General features: G+C 43.9%; 1 protein-coding gene across 1 annotated transcript in view; it reads right to left on the bottom strand.

The window, feature by feature from the left end:
• Window positions 1-232: 232 nt before the first annotated feature.
• The window catches only part of OPN4 (opsin 4), a 1087721-nt gene continuing 1060767 nt past the window's right edge, over window positions 233-27186 (bottom strand). The window contains exon 11 of the mRNA XM_078641099.1: window positions 233-556. Within this exon, the coding sequence (XP_078497225.1) occupies window positions 233-556 (324 nt within the window). The remainder of the gene's footprint in view (window positions 557-27186) is intronic.

The following is a 27186-nucleotide window of genomic DNA, read 5'->3' as shown; positions in this document are numbered from 1 at the left end:
TCAGCCATGAGTGAAGATGCTCTTTGACGTATCTATAACATTCCCCTCACATTAACTCAGTGTACAGGACACATTCCTACATATATGGCAAATCTAGGATACTGCCTCAGGAGAGAATAAAATAAAATAAAGAACTGAGTTAATAGTGCAGTACTGCAAATTTCACACAATCATGTGAGCAAAAGAGAAAAGCACAGTTGTGTGGTGGCCACTGTATGGCTCTCGGCCTCCTCTAGAGGATGGTAGACAGCTCCGAGCTTGAAGGTTCCTCTGGGAATGGAGGCTCTGGGAAAACACCCGCCTTCACTGGCGTCATGACGCTGGATGAGATGGTGGCAATAGGGCCATCCTGGAGCAAAGAGTCCATTTGACTGTCGCTGCCATCGCTGTCAATGGGGTCACCGCTCAGACCCAGAACAGGGGCTCTGCAGTCAACAGGCAGCGTCTTGACATAGCGGGCACTGCTGGAAACCACAATGCTGGGTATCCCTGCCATCTGCAGCCGACGCTGGGATCCTCCTTTCCGCACCCCGATGCCATTCAACGTTTTACCTGTCTTAAACATGAAAAAGTTTGAAAAAGAATGTAAACATACATGTGTAAAGTGAGAAAAACATCACTTCAATAACACGCTTAGTAAAACAGACAGAACTGCATAACCGGCGCACCATGTTTTATTTTCAATTTTAATATTCTGTGTTGACTCAACCAAACCAGCTTCACTCAGCTCAATAAATATAAAATATTCACAACATGAGTAGATAGCACATTTATTCCTACACAGCATTTTACATGACGAAAAGTACTAGGCCCAGATTCTGAAAGTTGACAGGCAACACAGAACAACACCTAAAGAGGCTGAGCTGAAGAAATAGTGGCAGCTAGATGGACTCAGTCACTGCACCACCCAATATAGTCACAACATATGTTTTTTGATACCAATATTGCCTTCCTCAAAGGCCAGCTGCCAAATGGTCATAAATCATACATAACAGAACCCAAGCAATGAGAGACAACACATAAAAACATCCATTCAACATCAGATCAACTGTGAAAATTATTGACAAAATTATTAATAGACACTAGTATTGCTTGAATGTTCTTTTCTTCTTTTCTTCTTTTCCACTCTTCAAGCTATTACAAACAGATGTGACCAACGTGTTTCACCCCAGACAAGGGCTTCTTCAGGGCAAGAAAAGTCTTGTACTGGTAGTGACTTAGGTAATAGGCCGCAAGTGTCCTACCAAAGTCTCAAATCCTTCGCTGCCCACTGTATATATTCAAACCAATGACTTAAAGGGTCTGCAGCAGCGACCGAGCCATGTGTTTATTGGTTCACGCACACGTGTATTAAATACAGGAGACAGTAATCCCAGCGAAAAAAAGTACTTTTTTCGGCAACGCCGTCTGGCCCGTCACATCTGTCTACATCCCATATGTGTCAGCTATGATGATTAGCCAAGCCATGCACATCTCATAATTTTTTTATTGTCGGTTTCAACCCTCAAAATCACATGCAGCCCTCTGAAAAATATGCTCCAAATACAACCTAAAAGAGACATGGCGCCTCCAACACCCGGATACAAACGACTACATTTTCTACTCTAACCCACACAACTCTTACACCAGGATAGACTACATATCGATATCAGGGCCCCATATGCACCTAATTGAACACTCAGACATAGCCCCTAGACTAGTCTCAGACCACTCACGTATCAGTCTAAAGCTGAGTGATCGTCACAACAAGGCTGCACCCCGGAGGTGACGTTTTAACAGTGATGTGCTGAATTTTTATTTTATTTTTTATTTATTTTATTTAGAGAGTTTTATATAGCGCGAACGTGACCCTTGGGTATCAGAGCGCTTCACAGATACATATACATGGTATTGGTGTATACTTCGCATAAACATTGCCATACAGTGAGTGAGGTAGGTAGTATAAGCTATATAGTAACATTTCCCTTGATAAGAGGTAGGTAGGTATAATCTAAGGTATAGAGCTATATAGAACACAAATACATATACATATAGTTCGTACATCATTACCATATAGTGCGTGAGTTAGGTAAGTACAGAGATATGTAGTGAGCATTTCCCTTGATAAGAGGTAGGTTAGGTATAAGTCTAAAGTATAAAGTTATATAGTAAACATTTCCCGCTGCTAAGAGGTAGGTTAAGTATAAGTATATAAGGAACCTGTCCCAGCATATGTACAATGGATTCGTACGAATAGAAAAGTGATTGACATCGGTGTTACACCTTTCTCTATATTTTCAGACTGCGTCAGCCCGGTTATTCTACTAATCTATTATTTCTGTATGTTGTACTACTGTTCAAATGATCTGCATTGTCTTTTATCTGTGTATTCTTCAATCCGTTTCTGGGTAAATAAAGTACCTCCAGCTTGTCCTGTCTAGTAGAAACTTTCTCTTTCTTCCATTCAATGTTCAGATTTGACACATTTACGTGGTGGCGGAGTGGTCCTTTCTTGGCTATGTAAGGAACTTACTCATTAGGAAGATCTTTGTTTCCCTTTTGAATGTTGTTGTGTTTGTAATTTTTCTGATATTTGGAGGGAGTGAGTTCCAAATTCTGGGGGCTGCCCTTGAGAAAGCTCCGTCGTATGTTTTCTTTTTCCGGAAGTTGGGTGGTTTCAGCATCAGAAGATTGGCGCTCCTTACTGGTCTGCTTCCTCCAGACAGCTCAATCTTCTGGGCCAGGTATCTTGGTGTTCTGTAGTGTACAGCTTTGTGGGTAACACATGCCATTTTGAATTGGATTCTGGCCTCGTATGGGAGCCAATTTAATGCTTTTAGATGAGGGGAGATATGGTCGAATTTCCTCGAGCCGGTAATGAGCCTTGCTGCTGCATTGAGGCATGCCTTCAGTGGTGCCGTGGAAATTTGTGGTAGACCTGCTAAGGTTGTACATCCGTATTCAATCCTTGAGATTACTAATGATTGTATTGCCAGTTTGAGATCTGCTGGTGAGATGAATGGTTTCACTTTCCTTAAGTAGTTCAGGTGAAAGCGGGCTTTTTTTGCCATTGAGTTGATGTGGGCTTTCATGTCTAGGTTTTTATCTAATGTGATTCCTAGTGATTTTGCTGAGTCCACTAGCGTAGGGGTGCAATTCAACGCTGTGATCAATCTGGTCCATTCTTCTGCCTCTGAGTGGTTCTTTGGTGGTGAAATTAGTAGGAATTCATTTTTTTGTGCATTGAGTTTCAGGTGATTACTTGTTAGCCATCTCAATGTCATTTTTAAAGTCTCATTCAATAACTTGATGTCCTCCAGGGATTCGATCTTGATGTAAACTTGCGCGTCGTCCGCGTACATGTGGTAGGATATGTTTGCGTCTCGGAAGATTTCTGTCAGTGGTTCGACATACAAGTTAAAAAGTGAAGGAGATAGTGTCGATCCTTGAGGGACTCCGATTGAATTCGGACATGATGTGGATAGTGTCTGGTTGACCCAAAATCTTTGTGATCTGTCCTGAAGGAAGGATTCAAACCATTTCAGCACATTTCCCGTTATTCCCATCCTGTAGTGGAGTCTGTCTAGTAGTTTTCCATGATTTACAGTGTCGAATGCAGATGACAAGTCCAGAAGAACTAGTAGACATGTCCTATTGCGGTCATGGGCTTGTACTGCGTCATCGACGATATGTAGGATAGCTGTTTCCGTGCTGTGACCTGTTCTGAATCCCGACTGGCAGTCATCTAGCAGCATGAAATTAGTGATGTGTTGGCTCAGTTGGTTTTGTACACATTTCTCGATTAGCTTGGCCAGTAATGGAATATTGGTAACTGGGCGGAAGTTATTAGGATCTGCTGGGTCAGCCGTTGGTTTCTTGATGATCGGGGCCACTTGGCTGTTTTTAAGCATTCTGGAAGGATCCCTTGTGATAGGGAGGCGTTTATTATTTTTGTCCATATCGGGATGATGATGTGGTTGATTTTTTGTAGACATTTGGCGGGGAGTGGATCATTGTAGTGGTTATTTGGTTTGATATCCGCTAGTGTCTTGGCGATGGTATTCTGATCATATAGCTTGAAGGTATCCCAGTGCGCTTTGTTTTTTGCTTCATCTTGGTCAAATGTCGGTGTGGCAGTGATCAGTCTGTGTGGTTGGTTGTACAGGTGGTCCGCTGCCGTCTTGAGTTCTATCTCCAACTTGTTAGCCTTTTCGGTGAAAAAATTTGAGAATTCTTCACAGCTTAACTGGGTTTTAGTGATTTCTTGGGCCGATTTTGCTAGTTTGTTGGATTGTTGCTTTAAGATTTCGAATAGTTTCCGTGATCTGTTTTTGGCGTTGTCCAATTCTGATCTAATATATTCTTTTTTGGCTCTGAGGATCTTTTTGTTGTATTCGTTTCTGATTTTTCTGAGTGATTTCAGTTCTGGTGTTGCAGGGTGTTCTCTCCATTTTCTTTCTGCCATTCTTAGTTTCCTTCTATCATCGTTCAACGAGCCATTAAACCATGGGTTCTTGTCCTTTTCCGAGACTCTTTTCAATTTTAGTGGCATAGTGGTGTTAACTATGTTTGTTACTGTTGTAGTGTAGTGATCCGTTAGATCATTCACATTCTGTAGGCTGTTAGGTGGTTTCAGATCTTTCTCACAGTTTTCTACTAATCGTTCAATATTCCGGTCTTTAGTGTCCCGTGTCCACTTTTTGAGTTTGATGGGCTGTGATATCTTATTCCTTTCTAATGTTGGAATTAGGAAGATTATGGCGTGATGATCCGACCAGTCGCACGGCATAACTGAGTGGACCACTATGTTCTTGTTTCTTGATAATATCCAGTCTAGTGTTGCTCCTTTTGAATGTGTTGGCTGTGTGCAAGCTTGGACTAGATTTAGCTCAGTCAGGAAGGTTTTAAGAGCGTTAATCTGTTTGTCCTTCTTGTCTTCCCAGTGTAAGTTAAAATCACCCAGGAATATGTTGTTAGAGTGAGTGTTAGAGTTATCCGTGATAATCTCCATTAGTTGGTCTATGAAAGTTTCATTGTTTCCTGGAGGATGGTACAGGGCATGTAGTGTGCATCTTTATTTGTCTATTGATTTAATATTAAGACCTAGATATTCACAGGATTCCGGAGGGTCTGATTGTATTTGTTTAATTTCTATGTCTGATCGGTAGATGCAGGCTATCCCACCCCCTATCTTCTTCGGTCTATCTAGTCTCATTATGTTGTATTGCGGGGCACTAACAGATCCATGCAGGGAGAGGATGATTCCGAGAGACATGTTTCTGTTAAGATTGCTTTTCAATTTCCTGGTTAATGATAAGTGCAGCGATGTCTGACGCGTGTTTTACTGCTGATCGACAGTTGAGCTGTAGGCATTTCAGAGGCTTTCTTGTATTGTTCGGGTCTCTTGCAAGCCGGTTGGAGGGTAGCTGGATTTGTTGTAAGTTGTTTAAGTTTGGTTTCCTTGTCTTATGTTTGGAAGTTCTGTTAGTGTCAATCGGAACTGTTTAAATGTTTTCCCCTCCCCCGTATTTTGTCGGCTCGTATGTCTGTAGTAATGAAAGGGTTTCTTCTTCTGTCAAGTAACTAAGGTTTCTGTCTAGTCGATTGTGTCGATCTGCTGATGGCATGTCCCTCTCGTTCCTTGTTTCTAGCGATTTCCGCACTAATTATTGGATGTGCTCAACTTTGGATTGTGTTCCCGCAGTGATTTCCAGGATCTTTACCATTGTTTTCAGAGTATTTTGGATGTCCTGTGCTATATTGTCAATTTGTGTCTGTATTCGTTTGAAGTCTTTCTGGGGCTGCTGAGATGTATTAGCAGCGTTCGTCCTCTCAGTTTGGTCTTCATCGTTTGAGTTGACATGTTTAAGTTCCCTACCTGTTTGTTGTAATACATTGTTCCCCGATGTTATATATAATTCTCTTCTCTCTATATCCCCTTCAACCAGTTTGTCTCCACTTCTCGCTATGATCCCTGGAGTCGTTGCATGTTGTGGCAGCGATGTTTCTTCGTTCTGTGCGTGTGCCGGTACGCTATTGGCCAGTAGTATTGGTGTTACTGTTCTTTCTATGTCCTTTCCGTCCCAACTGTTTCCTGTCTCCGTTGTGTCTCTTAATGGCGTTGGGTGTTGAGGATGTTGTGGCTCTCTGGGTAGCATGATGTCTGTGTCATCATGTGGCGTTCGGTGATGTGGATCTTGCGATTGTCTAGGCAATGTGTTGCTTGTGGTGTTATGGTGGATGGAGTCTAGGCTATCTGCTTGTGTTGTCCGAGGATGTTGTTGTTGTTGATCCCTAGGTTTCTCTACCCATTCTTTTAAGGTCGGGAATATATTGTAGAATTTCTCTAAATCATCATTGGTTGCTTGTATGAGCACTATTCCGTTCTTGTATAACGTTATGCAGAGGTTTGCTCTAAGTCTTGGTGATGATATGATCAGTAGTTTGGTGCCATGTGGTATATTGTTACTAGTTCTTATGTTGAGCTTCTCTGTGATGATATTGCGCCATTTAGCCGTTCTTCTAGTGAAAAATATCAAGTCGTTGACGATTATGCCTTTGTTTAGATTAAATGAGGGGTTAGAGATCAAGATGTCCGGGTTTTTCCTCATTAGATTGTGTTTAAACTTTTTGGCTGCTGTTTTGGATAGATACGATGGATATTTTATGACCTGTGCATTTTAGCCCGTCGCTTCTAAATTGTTATCAACCATTTTGCTAAATATTGTCAGGTGTTGTGTATTGCGGTATCTTCCAGCGGTGTTGACTCTTTAAGATGTAATCAGCTCTCCTCTGCTGTTTAAATAATATGTTCTACTAGAGTTGCTGTGATGTTCTATTACATGCACCTGTGTGTCTCTACCTTAATTGCAGCTAACCTTTTCTTTAAGCCTTTTGGGTGCTGTAGCCTTTATTTGATGTTTTGTCAACTTTGTGGTCTGGCCACCATTTTAGGGTCAGTCGGGCCGGGGTCTTGTTATTCCCCTTCAGCTGTGCTTGCTAGCGGGTATTTTCTGTTGATGCTGTCTGCAGCGGCTGCCATTGCTGTGTCAGGCAGGGCTTATCTTGCATCCTATTGAGCCTCCATTGTTTGTAACTCCGTTTCGTTCATAGTATAGGGGGGGGGCAAATATCGGTATCTGCCAAACTGATAGTCTAGTCGTAAATAGCCTCCTTCACTTTGCAGTTTGCTGCGAATGCGAACTTTTTGTCCGCGATGGCCGCCATTTTAAGGTTAGGCGGGGCGGATCTCTCATTTCTCTCTTGCCACTTTTCTAATTTGGTCCGTATTTTTCCCACCGGTAGATAGCGGGCGGGGGGGATAGCGCTGGAGGGGTGAGGATGTACGCACCTTGTCCCGCGTGCTCACCGCTCTTATACGTGGATGCTCCCGGCACTTCCCACGTCTGTATTACCCAGACTCTGCCCGCAGTCCCGGCGATGCCGTTGATGATGAGTCCGATATCGCTCGAAGCGTGCAAGTCAGCGCAGTTCAGGGTGGCATTTATTCTACTGTGGGCGCTGCTGCATGAATCTCCGAGTCCATCATTTCGGGCGCTGCCTAGAGGTCCTCCGTGTCCTCCGTGTCCACTGCAAGTATAGTGTCGTCTGGCAAGGCAAGGCAGTCGTCTCGTTGTTCCGTTGTTCCAGGTTTGTCGTTTTTATTCTTCTTTTCTTCTTTACTGTCCCATTCGTATGGCTGGTAGCTCGCAGGTCGCAGGAGGGTTTAATTCAGGGATTTAGACCACAACTGGTGATCCCTAACCCCGGAGCTTTTGCATAGAGCTCCTACTCGGTAGCCATTTTGTCATACATATTCCCGCAGACAAAAAAAGGATTGAGGAGGCAATTTTGGAATACCTCAAATTTAACGACGCCACTGAGACTAACCCTAAAACCCTGTGGGACGCCCTGAAGGCGACAATTAGAGGCACACTATTTGAGATCAAAGCTAAAATCAACAAAACGAACAAATTCAAGAATAGAGCAGCTAGAGCGGGAGATTAAAAGCCTTGAGACATCCTACGCTAAAGCTGTTAAGGATAATAGACTTTTAACTAAACTTACACAGTTGAAGTACGAGCACAACAAAATACTAAGTGAGAGAGCGGGGCTGTGGATTATTAAATACAAGGCCCTTAATCTGTGCGAGGCCAATAAGGCAGGTAAGCTTTTGGCCTCTTACTTAAAACATAAACGTAGCCAATTTGCGGTCTCTTCCATCACTGACTCAGATAACAGAACACACATAAAGCATAAAGATATCCTTAAGACCTTCCAAGAGTTCTACCAGAAACTATACAAGAAAGAACAGACTTTCAACACAGAGAACTGCTCTAGATACCTAGATAGACTCGGCCTACCACAACTAAACACCGAGGAGATGCACAAGCTAGGCGTAGAAATAAATTCCTCCGATATCGAAATGGCAGTTAAATCTCTGAATAACAATAAAGCCCCGTGACCAGATGGGTTCACAGCCACCTTCTACAAGAACTTCCTAAACCAACTGGAACCAACGATGAAACAGGTCTTTAATCACGCTGCAGCTAACGGGGAGGTACCAAAGTCCATGTCAGAGGCTAACATTATAGTCATCCCCAAAGAGGGTAAAGATCACTTATCACCCAAAAATTACTGACCAATATCCCTGATTAATGTGAACTGTAAGATATACGCAAAAATACTTGCAGTCAGGCTAAACTCCGCACTCCCAAAACGAATAAGTAATGCACAGGTGGGCTTCCTACGAACTCGCATAGCCAATGACAACACACGACTACTCTGCCATATCATACAGCAGGCTTCTACCAAACGGGTACCAACAGTGGCCATTACTTTGGACGGAGAGAAGGCCTTCAACAGAGTCTCCTGGGAGTTCCTGCAACGCTGTATGCAGGCTTTCAACTTAGGTGAGAGGTACATTTGGATGGTGATGGCCCTGTACCGGGAGCTATCAGCCAGAATAGTGGTTATCGGGTCACTTTCTGACCCCTTCACACTACACCAGGGCACCAAACAAGGATGTCCACTGTCCCCTTCACTATCCATACTAGCACTTGAGCCTCTCATACAAGACATCAAACTAAATAAGAACATAAAGGGCATAAATATCAACAGAACTGACATAAAAGTTGCCGCATATGCTGACGATATCTTAATAGTAACAGAACAGCCGAAGTCCTCAATTGATGGCCTGATGCAATCGATAGCAGAATACTCCGGGCTCTCTGGGTATAAGTTAAATAATGACAAATCTGAGTGCAAACCTCTAAATATCAACTGCACGAGGGATAGTCTGGGAGAGTCTGGTTTAACATGGCAAGCGGGGTACATCAAATACCTGGAAATTAAATTTGGCAATGATCTAATTGACACACTGCATCATAACGAGAAAATAATGCTAGAGAATATTAAGAAACTCCTAGAATCATGGTCCCCCAAATTTATAACGTGGTGGGGAAGGATAGAAACGATCAAAATGATGATAACGCCAATGGTTAATTATCTGATCAGCATGCTCCCACTCCTCCTCACAGAGGATTTTCCACCACAAAATAGATATTCTGATCTCAAATTTCCTCTGGCGTGGAAAGAAAGCTAGGATAAGCATTAAGAAACTAAGTGCCAGATGTAGGTAAATACCATTTACCGATTCTAAAATACCGAATTTTACAGATTCGGTATTTTAGAATGGGTAAATGGTATGTAGGTATTAATTCGGTAATTTTTACCGAATCCGTAAAATTCTGTAAATACCGAATCGGTAAGGGGGGAGACCTACAAGGGTGGCAGGGTGTCACATTGACACCCTGTTGCACCCCAGAATAGTTCATGGGTGCACATTTGGCACACATACATGCCCTAAGGGTATGTATGTCTGCCACATGGCACTGTTAAAAAAGCACAAAATTGTTTTTTTAACGGTTTTCGTTATTTACCACCAACTTGTAGTTGGTGGTAAATAACGAATCCTTACAGGTGAAAAGCACTCACTTGAGTGCTACCTACATTTCAGATTCGGTAATTTACCGAATCGGTATTTAGGAATTCGGTAATTTACCGAATTCTTAAATACAGATTCGGTAAATTACCGAATCTGAAATGTAGCCACCTACATCCCAAATGCCTAATAACGGTCGGTAACGGACGAAATTCGGTAATTTCGGCCGTTACCGACCGGTATTAGGGTTCCTACATCTAGCCCTAAGACAGGAGAAAAATCTGGGGAGGGGTTAACCTAGCAGACTACAAAACTTTCCAACTAGCGTTCCTAGCAAAACAAGGATTCTACTGGATAACGCCTCCAGAGGGCTACACACCGGCATGGCTGCAGGTGGAGAAAGCCATCCTAAATAACCTAAATCCTCTTGCTCTACTTACAGCAAACAGAAACCCTAATACCTCAAGGCCGATCTTTAAAACCACCAAAATAGCCCTATTAAAAGTAGATAAAAAGCTAGAAAACAGCATTAAAGGGTCAAAAAACAAATCACTCTGGGCAATAGCAGGATTCTGTACAAGGGGAAAAGTTTAATCATGGATAGAGAAAGGGATCTACTACCCTTTTCATTTAAAAAGTGAAAACTACCCCATCACCTTCGCCACCCTTAAGGAAAAACACGATCTATATGATATTGAATTTTATAACTTCCTAAAGATCAGAACAGCTTTGTCCAAATCCAAATTTTTAATCTCACAGCCATCTATCTTCCAGCTAGTATACAAAATAAATAAAATGGGGCATCAGGTCTCACATCTCTACAAACTCCTCCGCCCTAACTCCACCAAGCTTTACTACAAGAAAGCTGCCTACTGGAATAATCAAAGTAAACCCATTTTCAAAGATCACGAGGGGGCCACATTGGGGGCGTGGCTAACCGCCAACAGGAATGATAGCTTTGCTCTGGAGCACCACTCCCAAATTTTCCTGAATTCCTTGGCTCCCGCTGGGCCGATTCTTGCCCTGGTGCTATCGGAGTACTGCTGTGGTGCCCAGCGATCTACCTGACGAATTTGAGGCTGATTGATGACGCTGCCCCGTGAGTGCTCCCTGGACCGGGTCCTCGTGGGCGGTTCCGCCTTCAGGAGTGCAGCGCCGCGCCAGGAGTGCGGTGCCATGCAAGACCGCTGCTGCGGCCTATCTCGACGGAGCACCTGAAGTTCACCGGTGAGGCCCATCATTGCACAGCGCTCTGCTTGGTTGCTGGTGGCAGTAGCGGTGACCCTCCATGGGGCACGGGAGTGAGGGGGCCGAGTAAATGGTGCGGCGGCCCCCGTGGTGAACATAAGAGCGGGCCAAGGTCGGCTCGCGCACGTGGGTCTGAGGCGGTCCTGGGACTTGTGCACAGCTGCCAGAGAATACATTGCGGGCGACCTCCCGATTGGAGGGTGTGCTCCGGGGGCCCCAGGACATAGTGGTGCCTCATATGCACACGGCGCAGTTCAGGAGCAGACTGTAGAGACCCGGAGTGGCCACTATTTCCCTGCCGATCGCCAAAGGGGCGTTGCGGCCTGGGAAAAGACTATTGAAGCTACGGCGGCCCCCGCAGTGAAAATAAGAGCGTACCTGGGACGACTCGTGGGTGTGGGTTAGAAGTAGCCCTGAAATTGGATTACAGCCTACTGAGGACGTGCTGCTGACGGCCTGCTGTTCTGAAGGGACAATTTGATGGTCTCAGGCCTTGCAGCGCCCCATGTCCACAACGCCCAGTCCGGGAACGAACTGCTGAGACCCAGAATAGGCACTAATGAATGGCCGTTCATTGCTGGACACTGAGACTTGGAGAGAGCTTCTGAGGGGCCCCAGGTGCCCTAAAGCAGCATTGACCCCTGCAAGATAGGACGTTTTATTACCAGAGTGCTGCAGACATAGTGGAGGGGCTGGTTCATCGTTGCGCCCGACATGCCTGGAGGGCGTGCTATTGCCCTGTGGGTTTCATGAGACTCCTGTCTCCCTCCATGATTTGCTTGCTACACGGGAGGGGCGAGACATGCAGTAGCTTAGAGGTGGTCTTCACTGCTGAGGTGGACTAGACCTGATCCTGCACCAGACGTCCACAGCTAAGAAATTGGTGCGCATGAGGGGAGTAGCGGGGGCGCCCTGATTCCGAGTGGTGCCAACGTGACAAAGAAAAGGACATTCAGACGTAATAACTGGATCACGACCCAGACCAAGCTGGAGAAATTCTGTTGGCAGAAGCAGCACTCTGGGTATCAGATAAACTGGTCTAAATCCCAGATGTACTGCCTTTGGGAAGATCCCCGCAGAGTCCTCGAGGATATGATATTCCGGTGGCATCCCAGGGCTTTAGTTATTTAGGGATTTTTATAACTACCAATGCCGCACTATTTTTTTAACAGAATCTGTTGGGGCCGTTACAGAGGTTTCGTTCGGATGTCACGCATTGGAAGATGCCCCCCCTTACTCTGTTAGGACATGTGACTTTATTCAAAATTCTCACTCTGCCACGCTTTCTTTAGGCCCTACAAAACACTCCTATTCCTGTTCCTAACACTTATTTTTTGCAGATCGAAGCAGCAGTGAGAGATTTGGAATTGTATGTTGGGGGTATTGGACTGCCAGATATGCACCTCTACCATCAGGTTTCGCAACTCACGGCCATCAACCAGTGGGTGTTCGGGCGACATGATGATACCAGCTTCCGCACCGACTACTGGTTGATGGGGAAGGGGGGCTACAATAAAGCGTTAGATACAAACCATAGGAAATTGTGCCTAACTGGTACCAGGGCGCGTACGGTGGAGGAGTGGCATGGGGTGCAGCGGCGGATGGGTTGTCAGGGGCACCTAACGAAGGCTACCCCTCTATGGGAACCAGACATTTTGGGACGAGTTAGTGCCTACGCTGGGTTTCATAAGTGGGATATGATCGGGATCTCCACGGTGGGAGATATGTGGGTTAAGGGCAAGAAGGCATTGTTTATGGATCTCCAAACTAAGTTTCAGCTAGCACCGTTGGAAAGTTTTCGCTATCTCCAGATCAGCCATGCCATTGAATCCGCCCTCCCGAAAGATACCCCCCTTCCAGACTCCTCTCCTCTGGAGGACAGGCTTTTGCTGGATCCTATGAAGCGCAGGGCCATCTCTCTCACATATAAGAAGTTGATAAAAAATCGGGCCAATCCAATGTTGGAACTGCGGGCGGGCGAGCTGGGAGGTTGACCTGGGAGAAATGGCCGATGAGGACTGGATAGAGACGCTGACCTCACCCCGAGAAGTAGCCATCCTGATGCGACTTTGCCTGGTCCAACTTAAAATTCTCCACCGGGTATATTTTGACGCCACACTGCTATACCGATTGGGTAGGAGACCTGATGCACTCTGCCTCCGACACTGTAATCAGACAGGCACATTCAATTCAAAACAGCTTTATTCGGTGTAAAATGTACAGCCATAAAAGCATTCTAAAACAAACCATAATTAAATTGATCCAAAGTAAAATATGTAGGAGAGTAGGGTCTGCTTCCTATGGGTACCCCCACTTTTTGCTGTGCTTAACTGGTTTTTCGACTGTACTATGGCTGTGGCCCTGTGAATCAGGCCCACAGCCTACCTGTTCTCTCTCTAAATTGATACCATGTAGTTTAGGTACATAACAGATTGGTTACTGAGGCACCCTTGTGAGCCACTGTATATGGTACCTTAGGTACCCAGGGCATAGGGACCCCAGAGACCTATCAGGGGCTGCAGCATGTATTGTGCCACCCCTGGTTAGCCTTCCAAACTGACACCACAGGTCTGTACTTACAGCCTGGGTAAGGTGGTGTAAGTACCCCTTACTTAGATATAGTATACATATATCAACCTTATATATAGACACATAGTAACCTATAAGTCACTCCTCTGGCAGGCTTGACAATCTTGAAGGCAGATTTCTTGGTTTTGTGTGAAAGGGTGCCCTAGCATGAGCTGAGCCCCTCTGCAGCTTTCGGAACTATCTCCTTAAAACTGTTCTATGATATAGCCACACCATAAACTCTTAAGTGCATTATAATCCTCACGGTTAATGCTAACTTTGGTTTGGCTTTATCAAAACATGTTGTGTAAGGTGTAAACACTTTGGAATACTACCCCCTGCCAGTTCTGGCGGCGGGGGCAGCATTCCACCCTTCTAGAGGGAGAAGACATGTAGTTACTGGTAAACCCGGTTAAAGTTAAACAGAGCCCCAGCATCACAAAATGGATGCTGCTGCCACAGACACGAGTCTGCCCTCCTGCTGCTGGACGAAACTCCAGCAGGAGAGGCCTGGACAATAGGATTCCTGTCCAGGGAGGTGCTGGCACCTCCCCAGACAGGCTTTAGTGTATTGGGGCAGGGTGGGTTGCATTCAGTGAATGCTTTTCAGACACTGCCTGAGGCACACAAGGTGCTCCATGCATTTCCCAGTTCAAACCGGTTGCTGGGGCGCTCAGCCCCAGCTCTGGTGTGAAACTGGACAAAGGGGAAGGGGTGTAACCACCCCCTCCCGAGGTCCACCCATAGGAGGGACCTTAGAGTTATTCCAACCCCTAAACTTACTATAAGTATAGAACCCCAGTCCCTAGCATTTTAGATTACCCTGGATGAAACTCTGCAACATATATCTCGGACCTTCGACATTCCATATCGACTAAAAGATGGAAGAAATCTCCCTTGTGGTCAAGGAGTGACCACCCTGTTCAGACAGACACCAACTGCATCTTTGCCGGTCTGCATTTTTTAGGCTCCCGCCAGATCCCGAAGAATCTGCGACAGAGAACACTAACTTTCAGACATCTCTGACACTGACCTGCGCTTCCAGCAAAGCTGAGACATGTAGTGGACCCGAGAGACGTGGGACCGGAACTCCTGGACATCCTGCATCTTTGCAACTGCACCTACTTCCCGAGATATCCTGAAGTTGTGCATTTGGGGTGTTTGAAGCACTTTTTACACCGAAGCTCAGAGGCCTACACTCCACGAGTGTCCCGTGGGCCCGCTTTGTGCATTTCCGCTTGAGGCCCCTTCGCGGTTCGTAGTCCGTTGGCTAGCGAGCTCCCAAGAAGGGCCATCTTTGATTTCATGAGCTTTTCTCATTGCTCCAGATGTACTCCCACTCCTCTCCAAAGAAGGAGTCCCTCAGACTTTGCTGGTCTGCACGGAAGCCAATCTTGTCATCTTGCATGGGTTGCTGTTGCCAAGGCTTATTGGGCCCAATCTGGATGCCGACACCGCAGTCAGCTAGATACTTTGTGGGACAGCTCGAATCCAGCTCCTGGTTGTCGTCGACGCCTCCTGGTCCTCGTGGCTGAAGAGTCAAGCTTTACCTTTTTCACCTGAAATCACCCGACATCGGCTGGCATCTTCTCCTCGCCATCCTGGTCACTGGCTAGTGACCCAGATTCTGTCCCCTCTGCTTTCAGGTTCTTCACATCTCCGATCCACCCTTGGATCCACTCGGACACTTTTCCTCTGGTCGCCTGCAGCATTTCTTTGCAGCTCTCCATTGGAATCGACGACGACACCCGGCACCAAATGACACCTATGCACCCGGCTTCCCTGGGTGAGGTAACACGAGTACTCCGGTGCTCCCGTGGGTCCTGACTCTCGAATTGCCTTAGTCTAAAAGGGTTCCATTGTAGTTCACCTAGAAGTGCCCTTAATCTTTAAAATTGTAACTTGCTCGTTCTCCATAGAAAGTCAATCGTGATCCGTGGCTGTGTTTAGACACTGCACGCGTCCCCCGTGGGCCTCCTGCTTACTAACCTTGGGTCGTTTTAGGTAGCCCCAGCGGTTCTACATGCCCTAGGCCTGCTTTCTAACTCTCACATGGTTCTTATACCACTATTTTAGTATATGGGTTGTGAGGAAACTTATTGTATGCTAATTAAGTTCCTTGTATTGTACTTTTACCTCAGACTTAATAAAGAGTCCAGAGGGGTTGTGTTTAGAATAAATACATATATATTTGATATATACCTTGTGTGGTGTGCTTTCATTTGATCATTCAAGAGATTATAATTGGTAAAACAACTAGCTTAACTCGCCTCTAAGTCTTAGCCTGAAGGCTGCTCTCCACAGCTACCACTAGGATAGCTTTCTATAAGGTTGACTTTACAACCTACCATCAATAAGGGTAGTTTGGATTGATGCAAGGTGCCCACTAGAATAGTGGACATCATATACCAGGCCAACTTCTCACACAATATATACATTTAAAAATTCTAACATTTTGCATTGGTATTTGCAAAGAAACCACATGATCAGTAATCAAGGTAAGCGGGGGACGGGTAAAAAAAAAAGAGTTGCTACATTTCTTAAGACCTTATTAAATACAAATGTTGTCATTGCGTATTAAGAACAGTTCTATATACAATATATTAGTCTAGGGAATTATGAAAATCTATGTTTCATATTTACATTCAATCTGATCTCATAATATTAGTTTTCACAAGAATATAATGATTATATAATATGGTAAGCCTTGTGCAACACAGATGCATAATGTGCAAAAATCGCATATAAATAAAACCACAATATAATGTAACTTCTACACGTATATTGTGACGGCTCTAATTGTCCTCATCAGTGTTTTCGTATAATAATACGTCTAAATGCGCCAATTCATTTAGTTTCCTGATTGCACGTATGATAAAATGTACAACGGTGCACATAGTCTTCATATTATCCAGGCTACATAAATAAATAAAAGCATTTTTATAGTTATACAATCTATTAGCAAGAAAAAGGGGTTTATAATTGATTTCCTTATATCACTATACAAAGCGCAAAGTAATATAAAGTGTAGCGTAGACTGAGGGGTTTTCCCATTGCAAGGGCAATTTGGTCGCTTATGAAATCCTTTTTCCCTATCTCGAAATGCTACAATATAATGTACTGTACCAATTCTTAACCTAGTCAAATAGAATCTATGCTGGGCATTTGCTATCATTATAAGATATCTTTGTATACCCGGCACAGAAGGAATATGACAATGGGCAGTAACACTATGTTTATGTTTAACTTTTTCAGTTCTAACACAATCCATAATCGAGATATCTCAGCTTCAGTTCATTCTTACTAATATCTGATATGGATATTAAATCCCCTTTATTAAAATCTATCTTACAGTACATCAATATGTTTTGAATGTACTCAAGCCATGGGATGTTTTTCCAATTATCGAGGGCAGGCAATCTTTTATTATATCAGTGGTAAATTTTGCCTCATTCTTTGCCCACAGCCTTCACCAGAAAGTAAAACCAGCTATTCTGATAGTGTTGCTTATGTATGGTACAGCCAATTCCCTATGTACGATATAGTTGGCTGTAGAGCTAGGTACTGCCAAAACTCTTTCCAAAAATATATTTTCTTGTATTTGTAGAGATTCAGTACTTGCTCTACCCCATATTTCAGCTCCATAGCAGACCCCAGTCACACACTTTGTTCTATACAAAGTAAGTATCTCCCTGACGGGTTTGTTTCCCATTTTGGATGAAAATCTAAAAATTCCCTCGACTACTCTTAAAAATGTCAAATTACTAGTATCAATATGTGGTCTCCAGCTGCCCATTCTATTAAAAAGGCGGCCCAGATAAACAAGTTTGTCTCTCTATCTATAACTACTCCCCCCACACTGTGCTGTCTACTCTTCATTCTGGTCTTACCACATGTCATGACAAAGGTTTTAGTGAGATTTAATTAAAAATCCTTTCCTGTCATGTGCTGGGCGAACTTCTCGATTAAGCATTGTAATCCATTCGCTGTCCTTGACAAGAGGACAGCGTCATCCGCATAGAGTGATACTGGGGTAGTACAACTTGCGACTTTTGGGCAATCAGCTTTTTGCTTTTGCACATCCTTGGCGTACAACTCTTGTAACCATATAATCCTGTGTACATTCTCCTTTGTACCCAAAACTAACTCTTGAGGTTAAAAAATTATAAATTTGGGATAGGAATATGATCATTTCATTTGGTGCTCCTAACTCTTTTAGAGTTTGCTACAATTTCGCGTGGTTGACAAAGTCGAACGCGCTTGTGAGGTCCACAAAACAGAGGTGAAGGACCCCCTCCTTCGCACATGTGTACTTTCCTATAAGGAGTTACAAATTTAGGCACTGTTCCTCAGTACCAATACCTCTTCTGAATCCGAACTGGGCTTCTGAGAGGATGTTATTCTCGTCCACCCAGTCTTCTAATCTCCCCAGGAGAATCCTTCCATTAATTTTAAAGTTGAGTCCAGAAGAGATATTGGACTGTAACAGTTAGCCTTTCCTCTGTCTCCCTTTTTAAAAATGGGGACAATAATGCTTTGGGACCATGATGCGGGTATGACTCCTCCCATAGCAGTATTTAGAACATTCACTAGGATCAAGGTCCAAAATTCCATATTACTTTTAACAACATCAATCGGTACCCCATCCGGTCCTGCCGCTTTCCCATTGGCACTCTTTGAAAGGGCTAATTTAATTTCAGCCAATGTAATGGGTACAGAATTGATGGGTTCTACTAATATGATGGTACTATTTTGCATTGAGGAAGATTTACACGCACCTGGATTAAAAATTGACTCAAAGTGAGTAATCCAGTCCTACGGAGGGACCGCAATTACAATTTTCGGTGTACTGTTATCTTTAAAATAAGGATGGTCAATAGTATGCCAGAATAAACTTGCATTTCTACTCTCTGCTGCCTGGATAAAGCTCGCCCAAGCATCCTCTCGGATTTTGCTTTTCCTACAACTTAAAGTTATTTATTATTTTTTCCTCAGTATTCTTATTTTGCTGCAATTCCTAGGTTTAGCTTTAAGAGCCATTTTTAAAGCCTTATTTAACCTTGAAGATTTTTCATTAAACCATCTAGGGTTATTATCGCAGGGTTTTTTCTTCTTTTTACTAGTTAGATCTTTTGCTATTTCATATGGGTGAACAGACTTTACAACGAAACTTTTACAACGCACTACCTTTACAACGCAACTTTTACAACGCAAACTATTACAACGCATTGCTCTGGGGGGCGCTCTAGGATAGGGAATAGGTTAATTTACTATCCAATAACCTTCCCTAGTGTCCACGGGGACTCGAGTTGGAATAGTAAATTAAACTATTCACTATCCAGCACCCCAAAGCACTATGCGTTGTAATGGACTGCGTTGTAATACTTACGTTGTAAAGGCATGCGATGTAAATGCATGCGTTGTAATGTCATACATCCTTTCAAATGTAATATTATGAAAAACTTTTACAATAAGCAAGTCTGGAGTGGAATTATTTAAGCAGATATCAATATCCTTTTGTTTTTTCCCTTTTAGATTTTCCAAGAATTGTGTTGGATCTACACCTGCCCATTTAATGGATACTCCATTATTTCCCTGTAGTGTTATGTCCGTTTGTGTGGACTTACCCCTTTGTTGATGACCAAACCAAGTCTAAGTTTCAAATTAAGAGAGTGATGATCACTAAACAGATTTTCGCTAATTATAATATTCTCAACCAAGCCTTTACAATTTGCTGTTATAATAAAGTGATCTATATTTGACGAACCTCTCTCGCATACATAGGTTGGAATGGCAATATCACCCTCTGCATTTTCTGGTTCCAGGACAATTAAATTATATTTAGGATAATAATATTTAGAGCTTCACCATACGGCTCGTGAGGAAAATGGAGTATCCGATCCCCAAAACTATCAATAAATCTGCATTGTTCTCCTATTGGGATACCACAAATTTCAGAGTTTAAACCCCCCCACAAAATTATATATGACCCATCCAGTTCTCTCACAAAATTCTCTAGGTCTACCTCTAAATCCTTGATCACCCTTGATTTGGTACCAGCGAAAACATTATTATAAAAATTGATCAGAATGATTATTTGTTTCCTCTCTGAATATAGCTGGGTACATTGATGCATATCCTGTGGGGCTGCCCTCACATACAACAGTACTGGACGGATCTCACCAGACAATTAACTAAGACTTGTGACAAACCTATCCATCCAACTCCCACATTATGTTTCCTTAATATCTGGGAGGCAACGGACCTCACACAAGCCGAACAATCATGGGCCACGATGGGGCGGAGCATAGCGAAACGGAACATTGCTCAGAAGTGGGGCGTAGACACCATACCGCAACTGAGAGATTGGGCAAAAGATATGGACCATGCCATGATTACCGAAAAAATAGTATATAAAGGGAGGGGATGGCCACGTAAATGGGATCACATTAGGGACAGTGGAATAAATGTAGGGGGGAGATATGTGTTTCTCCGACGGTGGAATTGAGGAGTTAGAGACTCTTGGGGTTAGAGGGGGGAGACGAGATGATGGCGCATAACAAGGGCACTCAAGAATAGGTATGGACTGGTGAAGTTTCCTGACCCAGGGACGTGGAAGCAACCCTCCTAAAGATTGTTAAGATGTTACTGGAATGTACTCCACTGGGCTCCTGCTGTGTTGATGGCTGGAAAGGTAATGCTGTAATCTTATGAGCATTTTGCCTAAGATGTCAATGTAATGTCACTATTGCTGCATATTGTTTCTAATAAAAATTGTTTAAAAAAAATAAAAAAGAATGGGCCACATTGTGGTCGTCAGCATCGCGAAATAAGATTTACCCTGTACTCTCACAGACTGAGTTTTGGTTGCTACACAAGGCGTTCTGTATACCCGCACGATTACACTCATTAGTAATCAGGGAGGAGGATGTATGCTGGAACTGTAACAAAGAAAGGAGGGACCTGGCACACCTTATCCTGTATTGCCCAGCTCTTGAAACATTCTGGAGTGAAATCTTAAATTTTTTAAACAAAAGGTTTGGCTGCACTCTAACTAAAGAGTTTTCCACTATCACTACGGAATGTATGGGCAAGGACCTGAAGTCTGCAGAGGACAGGGACCTTCTGGACGTACTGCTGACAGCAGCAGTGAAAATGGTCCTGACAAACTGGAAAGACACTTCCAAGACATCGCACAAAGGATGGTTCAATTGGATCACGCATCTCAGAGGAGCAGACAATTTACCCCTACAGAGCTCACCCTGGAAACCGTCCTCAAGAAGTTTGTGGGGGTGCTTGGACATGTTTCTAGACTCTTTTGAGCCGCCATGAAAAAGGTGTGGTGCGGGAGGACACATCATGGCTCCTCAAAAAATAGTAACGCCCCAACAGGAATGTACCCGGGATCTAACGTTTAGAACCAATTGTCAGACGAAATGTATATGTACTAAACTCTCGCGTGCCTGTCATCTATCTCTTCCTTCACCTCTTAACTCTCTTCCTCCTTTCTATTTCTCTTTTCACTCTGGAATACTAAGATAAGAAGAGTACAGACAGAATGACATGACATTAGTAATTTGATGTGACGGTGTAAGCCCTGTTAGAGATCTACTAATGTGTTCCTGTATTTTCTTTCTAAAAATTGTGGAATAAAACTTATTGAAATAAAAAAATAAACTTTGGAATTAATTTGCAAATGCGTTATACAACAACATGCTAATTGGCAGAACCTTGTTAACCCCTGGAGCTGTGGCTCAAGCAGCAATTCCTGAGAGAAATGCATGTTAAGGCCAAGCAGTACCAGGCAATATTATTACCGTTAAGAAGACAACATAAAATAAATAAATAATGTAAGTAAAAAAATCAAGACACATTAAATAAGCTTAAATACATAAAATAGCTACAATCAGATAAGAGGAGCCAGATATTTTGATTTTGTGTTAAAAGTATTAAAGCAAAATTGCCAAACAATACCCACAAGAACAACTAATGTTTGAAAGCCACTTTCAGTCTATGTACACTACCCATAAATAGCTAACAGAGGTTGCACTTGCATCAGAAATGAAAATCAGGACATTTTCCCAGAAAACTATTGTGCCTCGCTGAGGCCATCAGGTCAGGGGTGGAGTCAGTAATCGTTCATGGTGGTACTCTCCAATGCTTTTACTTAAACCTGGTGCTTTTCTTGGGGGACTGTAGTCACTGCTCCATGGGGGAGGATAGCCCTCCCTTCCCCTGCTTTCTGCCACAACGAAGAGCCCTACAAATTTCTTAATGCAGCAAACATCATTCCCGTTTTTACTACAGCAATCTGGTCCTCAGGAAAGGCATTTCGAGGAAGATGGATGTGCAATGTCAGTCACAAACAGCTGAGTGCAGGTAGGATTGCCTGCCTGCCTGCAAGGAGAAACACATATCTGAAAAGAATTGCAACAGGAAGCAACAAAGTTCATTTGGACATCGTACTAAAATCACGCTCAAGGTGCATGGTTGCCTTGCAACTTTCATTATAGACAGTGGTTCATCGATAAACATCATGCCAGCAGAAAGGTGGAAAGAACTATCTCTGATACCACGTCTCACACCGTTGAGAACAAAAGTACACACCTGGGCAGCTTCTACACCCTTGCAGAGCGAAGGATCCTTTGTGGTAACCATGCTGCACAAGAAAAAGGCAGTGCAAGCGCCAATTCATGTCTCCCCAGCTACTTCCTCGAGTTCTTGCTTATTAAGTTTTGATACTGCTGCTGATATGGGAACGATCTCCATTACCTACAACTTGATAACCCATTCTGAAGTACTGAGTCAATTCCCGACATTATTTCATGGACTTGGGAAACTTAAGACGATAAAGGTGCAGCTTCCCATTAATGAAGATATTCGCCCTGCTGCACAGTGACACTGCTGAATTGCTTTTCACTCACAGGAAGTCAATGAGAAAGAACTAGAAACACTTTTAAAGCATGATATCATTAAGTGCTCTACTGGTCTGACACTGTGGTGGTGGTGCCAAAAAGGACAGTGGAGGATCAGTGCGCATTTGTGTTGATATGCTACAGGACAACAAAGAAATTGAAAGAGAAAGACATTCAAGTCCAAAGTTTTCTCCTGCCGTCATCTAAACAAAGGTTACAATCAACTTGAACTATAAGTAGAGTGCATGTACATTACTACTTTTTTACCTCATGTTGATTTGTTCAGATATAAAAGAACTCAAATAATTCAGCCTGTCATACATGCTTTTAACTACAGTGATGATACACTGGTGTTTGGGGCTACACAAAATGGAACATGACAAAGCAGTCAGCCAAGTATGCCATCTGTGTGCTGATGCAGGTCTCACACTAAATGCAGAGAAATGTGAATTTCACAAAAACAGACTTACATTCTTTGGGTATATTTTCTCTGAAAAGGGAATAACTCCTGATCCCAAAAAGTACTGGTTTTGCAGTCAACTCGCCCTCCAGAACATCTGACCATGTTACGATCCTTCTTAGGCATGTACAGCTACTGCCCTAGGTATTTTCTTGATTTTTTTCATTGGGAGTGCCCTTCTAGAGCACTAACCAATCGAGATGCTCTGTTTGAATGGTCATCTGAATGTGATTGAAGTTTCAAGAAAATAAAACACACAATTGAAAATGCAACTTAAATGGCTTACTTTGATCAGAAATTGCATACAGAGATTGTGGTGGATGCACGATCGGCGAGGTTGGACACGATCCTTGCCCAACACAATGGACAGCCCGATGCTCAGAGTCACATTGTGGCGTATGCTAGCTGGAATCTGTCTCAGACTGAATGTGCAAAAGAAAGGCTAGCTTTAGTGTGGGCTGGTAAAAACTTCCATGTGTTTCTGTACGGAAAGCATTTTACCCTTGTCATGGATCATCAGGCGTTATTCACCATCTTTGGAAATTTGAAAGCCCAGATGCCCCCTTGCATTGAGAGGTGAGGGTTGTGGCTGCAGGAGTATGTTTACACTATCATGCAAAAACTGGCGAAGAATCAAAACCCTGCAAACTACTTTTCACGAGTTCCGCACAGCGTCATAGTACAACGTCCAAAGCGGCTGAGTTCTACATCAATTTTATAACAAAGTAAAGTGCACCTGCAGCTCTTTCTATTGAACTGATTCTGTGAGCTACTAATTCGAAAAAGACATACTTAAGCTCAATGAAATCGTTACAACACAATCATGGAGGAAACATACTCAACCTTTTACAGATGATGAGTACCAGAAATTCAAGAATGTTTTGGAAGAACTTTCTGTTACACATGGTGGTGCCATACTAAGAGGGGCAAGAATACTTATAACTGAAATCCTGAGGCAACAAATTATTGAAATGGCTCACAAATGACATTGTGGCATTGCAGCAACTAAAAGAGTCCTCAGGGATCAAGTGTAGGTTTGAGTCTTGATGAACAAGTTGAAAAGGAGCTTAAAGCATGTCATCTGTGTAACTGTCTCTCTCCCAACATGACTCAGCACCCGCTGAACATATCAGATCTTCTTAGGCAAGCCTGAAAGGATTCCAGTTGACTTCTTCGAACACCTCAAGAAAAAACATCATCTCATGGTGGTTGCCAATGAGTACTCACGTTTTCCTCTAGTGGAAAACTTATCATCAACCGCACATGACCGATTCATCAAGAGACTGGGTGACATTTTCTCAACATGAGGTGCTCCCTCCATTCCCAAATCTGACAACAGCCCACCCCTCAATAGCAGAGAGTGCAAAGGCTTTCTTAATCGCATAAACACGAAACATCAGAGAAGTACATCTTTCTGGCTACAGGCAAATTATGTTGTTGAACAATTTGTGAGTACTTTGAAAAGGGTAGTTCAGCATGCTGCGCTGGAAGGCATCAACCTTTATGCCCAGCCCTCCATGCCTACTGTTACACTCCTCATTCCATGATAGGAGAAAGTCCTTCCACCTCGCTGTTCGGGATAGCTCTTAAACTGAAGCTATCGCAATAGACCACCAGCCGGTCAATAGACCTTGATGAGATTTGTGTCACTGACACCTCGCGCAAATGCAAAATGAAGGCTTACTCCGATAAGTACAGATCTACTCAAGACATAGTTTTCAAGAAAGGAGTCCTTATCAAACAAAAGTGGACATGCAAGACTGATGCTCGGTTTGATGTTGAATGGCTAAAAGTTGTGGTGAGCAAAGGACTTATGGTAACTGTCCAATGACCTGAAAAATCCGTCCCACTTTAAGCCTTTACCTCAATGTTCATCAGCTCCAGGCCTCATGAGTGAGGCAAGTCCATCTGAGTGCCCAAGTCAAACATCCGACTCTTCTCCAGCGATAGCAGTTGAAGGAGCCCTTCCTCTATCTTATACAACTAGATCTGGAAGACTGGTGCAAGCACCTCAATGTCTCATCAAGGAGTTATAATGTGTATGTGTATATGTATATATATATATATATATATATATATATATATATATGTAAATGTGGGATACTTGTAAAGCGCACTGTTACTCTACCCGAGTGTCCTGGTGCTGTAGACCGCTGGGGAACCCGTCCTGGTTTTCCCTGTGAGATGGTCCCTTTCTCGGTATCTCCAGGGTGAAACCAGGCATCCCCGCGTCTGTGGAGGGCCGTTGTAGAGATGAGGCAAGCTTAATGCCCAGAGTTACCGAGTGTGTTCCCTGGTTAGAGTAGGCACTGAGGCGAGAATTATCGAGTCCGTTGACCCTGGTCCAAGACCCTGCCGCGTCGGGAATTGAACCCTGGTCCCGGGCCGTTCTCTGCGTACAGGTCTGCCGCCTCTAAACAGTGAAAATTGTAAAAAACACAGTTGATGGACAGAATGTAGAACAATGTCATACATTCACCCCAGTACAAGGATCTGGGCCTAAATCCATCGTTTTTTTGCACTCCACACCACCCTGGGTTAGACACTGGCTATATGAAAATCAGCTCTGACCCTGGGCCTCATGGGAACAGTCCAGTCCGAACTACCAAGCCATGTCTTTCCCAGACCAGAATCAAGCATCCAAGGACCGGTTTCTGGCTATCAGCCTTCATCAGCCTGGATAGCTTGACTCCAGTGGTGTGGAGAACCTGGGACTCACGTCTGAGCATCCCCAGCCCACTTGGGGTGAAATTGCAAAAAACACAGTTGATGGACAGAATGTAGAACAATGTCATACATTCACCCCAGTACAAGGATCTGGGCCTAAATCCATCGTTTTTTTGCACTCCACACCACCCTGGGTTAGACACTGGCTATATGCAAATCAGCTCTGACCCTGTGCCTCATGGGAACAGTCCAGTCCGAACTACCAAGCCATGTCTTTCCCAGACCGGAATCAAGCATCCAAGGACCGGTTTCTGGCTATCAGCCTTCATCAGCCTGGATAGCTTGACTCCAGTGGTGTGGAGAGCCTGGGACTCACGTCTGAGTATACCCAGCCCACTCGGGGTGAAAATTGCAAAAAACACAGTTGATGGACAGAATGTAGAACAATGTCATACATTCACCCAAGTACAAGGATCTGGGCCTAAATCCATCGTTTTTTTGCACTCCACACCACCCTGGGTTAGACACTGGCTATATGCAAATCAGCTCTGACCCTGTGCCTCATGGGAACAGTCCAGTCTGAACTACCAAGCCATGTCTTATCCAGACCGGAATCAAGCATCCAAGGACTGGTTTCTGGCTATCAGCCTTCATCAGCCTGGATAGCTTGACTCCAGTGGTGTGGAGAGCCTGGGACTCACGTCTGAGCATACCCAGCCCACTCGGGGTGAAAATTGCAAAAAACACAGTTGATGGACAGAATGTAGAACAATGTCATACATTCACCCCAGTACAAGGATCTGGGCCTAAATCCATCGTTTTTTTGCACTCCACACCACCCTGGGTTAGACACTGGCTATATGCAAATCAGCTCTGACCCTGTGCCTCATGGGAACAGTCAAGTCTGAACTACCAAGCCATGTCTTTCCCAGCCCGGAATCAAGCATCCAAGGACCGGTTTTTGGCTATCAGCCTTCATCAGCCTGGATAGCTTGACTCCAGTGGTGTGGAGAGCCTGGGACTCACGTCTGAGCATACTCAGCCCACTCGGGGTGAAAATTGCAAAAATCACAGTTGATGGACAGAATGTAGAACAATGTCATACATTCACCCCAGTACAAGGATCTGGGCCTAAATCCATCGTTTTTTGGCACTCCACACCACCCTGGGTTAGACACTGGCTATATGCAAATCAGCTCTGACCCTGTGCCTCATGGGAACAGTCAAGTCTGAACTACCAAGCCATGTCTTTCCCAGCCCGGAATCAAGCATCCAAGGACCGGTTTTTGGCTATCAGCCTTCATCAGCCTGGATAGCTTGACTCCAGTGGTGTGGAGAGCCTGGGACTCACGTCGGAGCATACCCAGCCCACTCGGGGTGAAAATTGCAAAAAACACAGTTGATGG

Source organism: Lissotriton helveticus, chromosome 5_1, assembly GCF_964261635.1.
Source record: "Lissotriton helveticus chromosome 5_1, aLisHel1.1, whole genome shotgun sequence".
Classification (NCBI taxonomy): domain Eukaryota; kingdom Metazoa; phylum Chordata; class Amphibia; order Caudata; family Salamandridae; genus Lissotriton; species Lissotriton helveticus.
The sequence above is the reverse complement of the archived record's forward strand: the minus strand, read 5'-3'. Positions and strand labels throughout refer to the sequence as shown.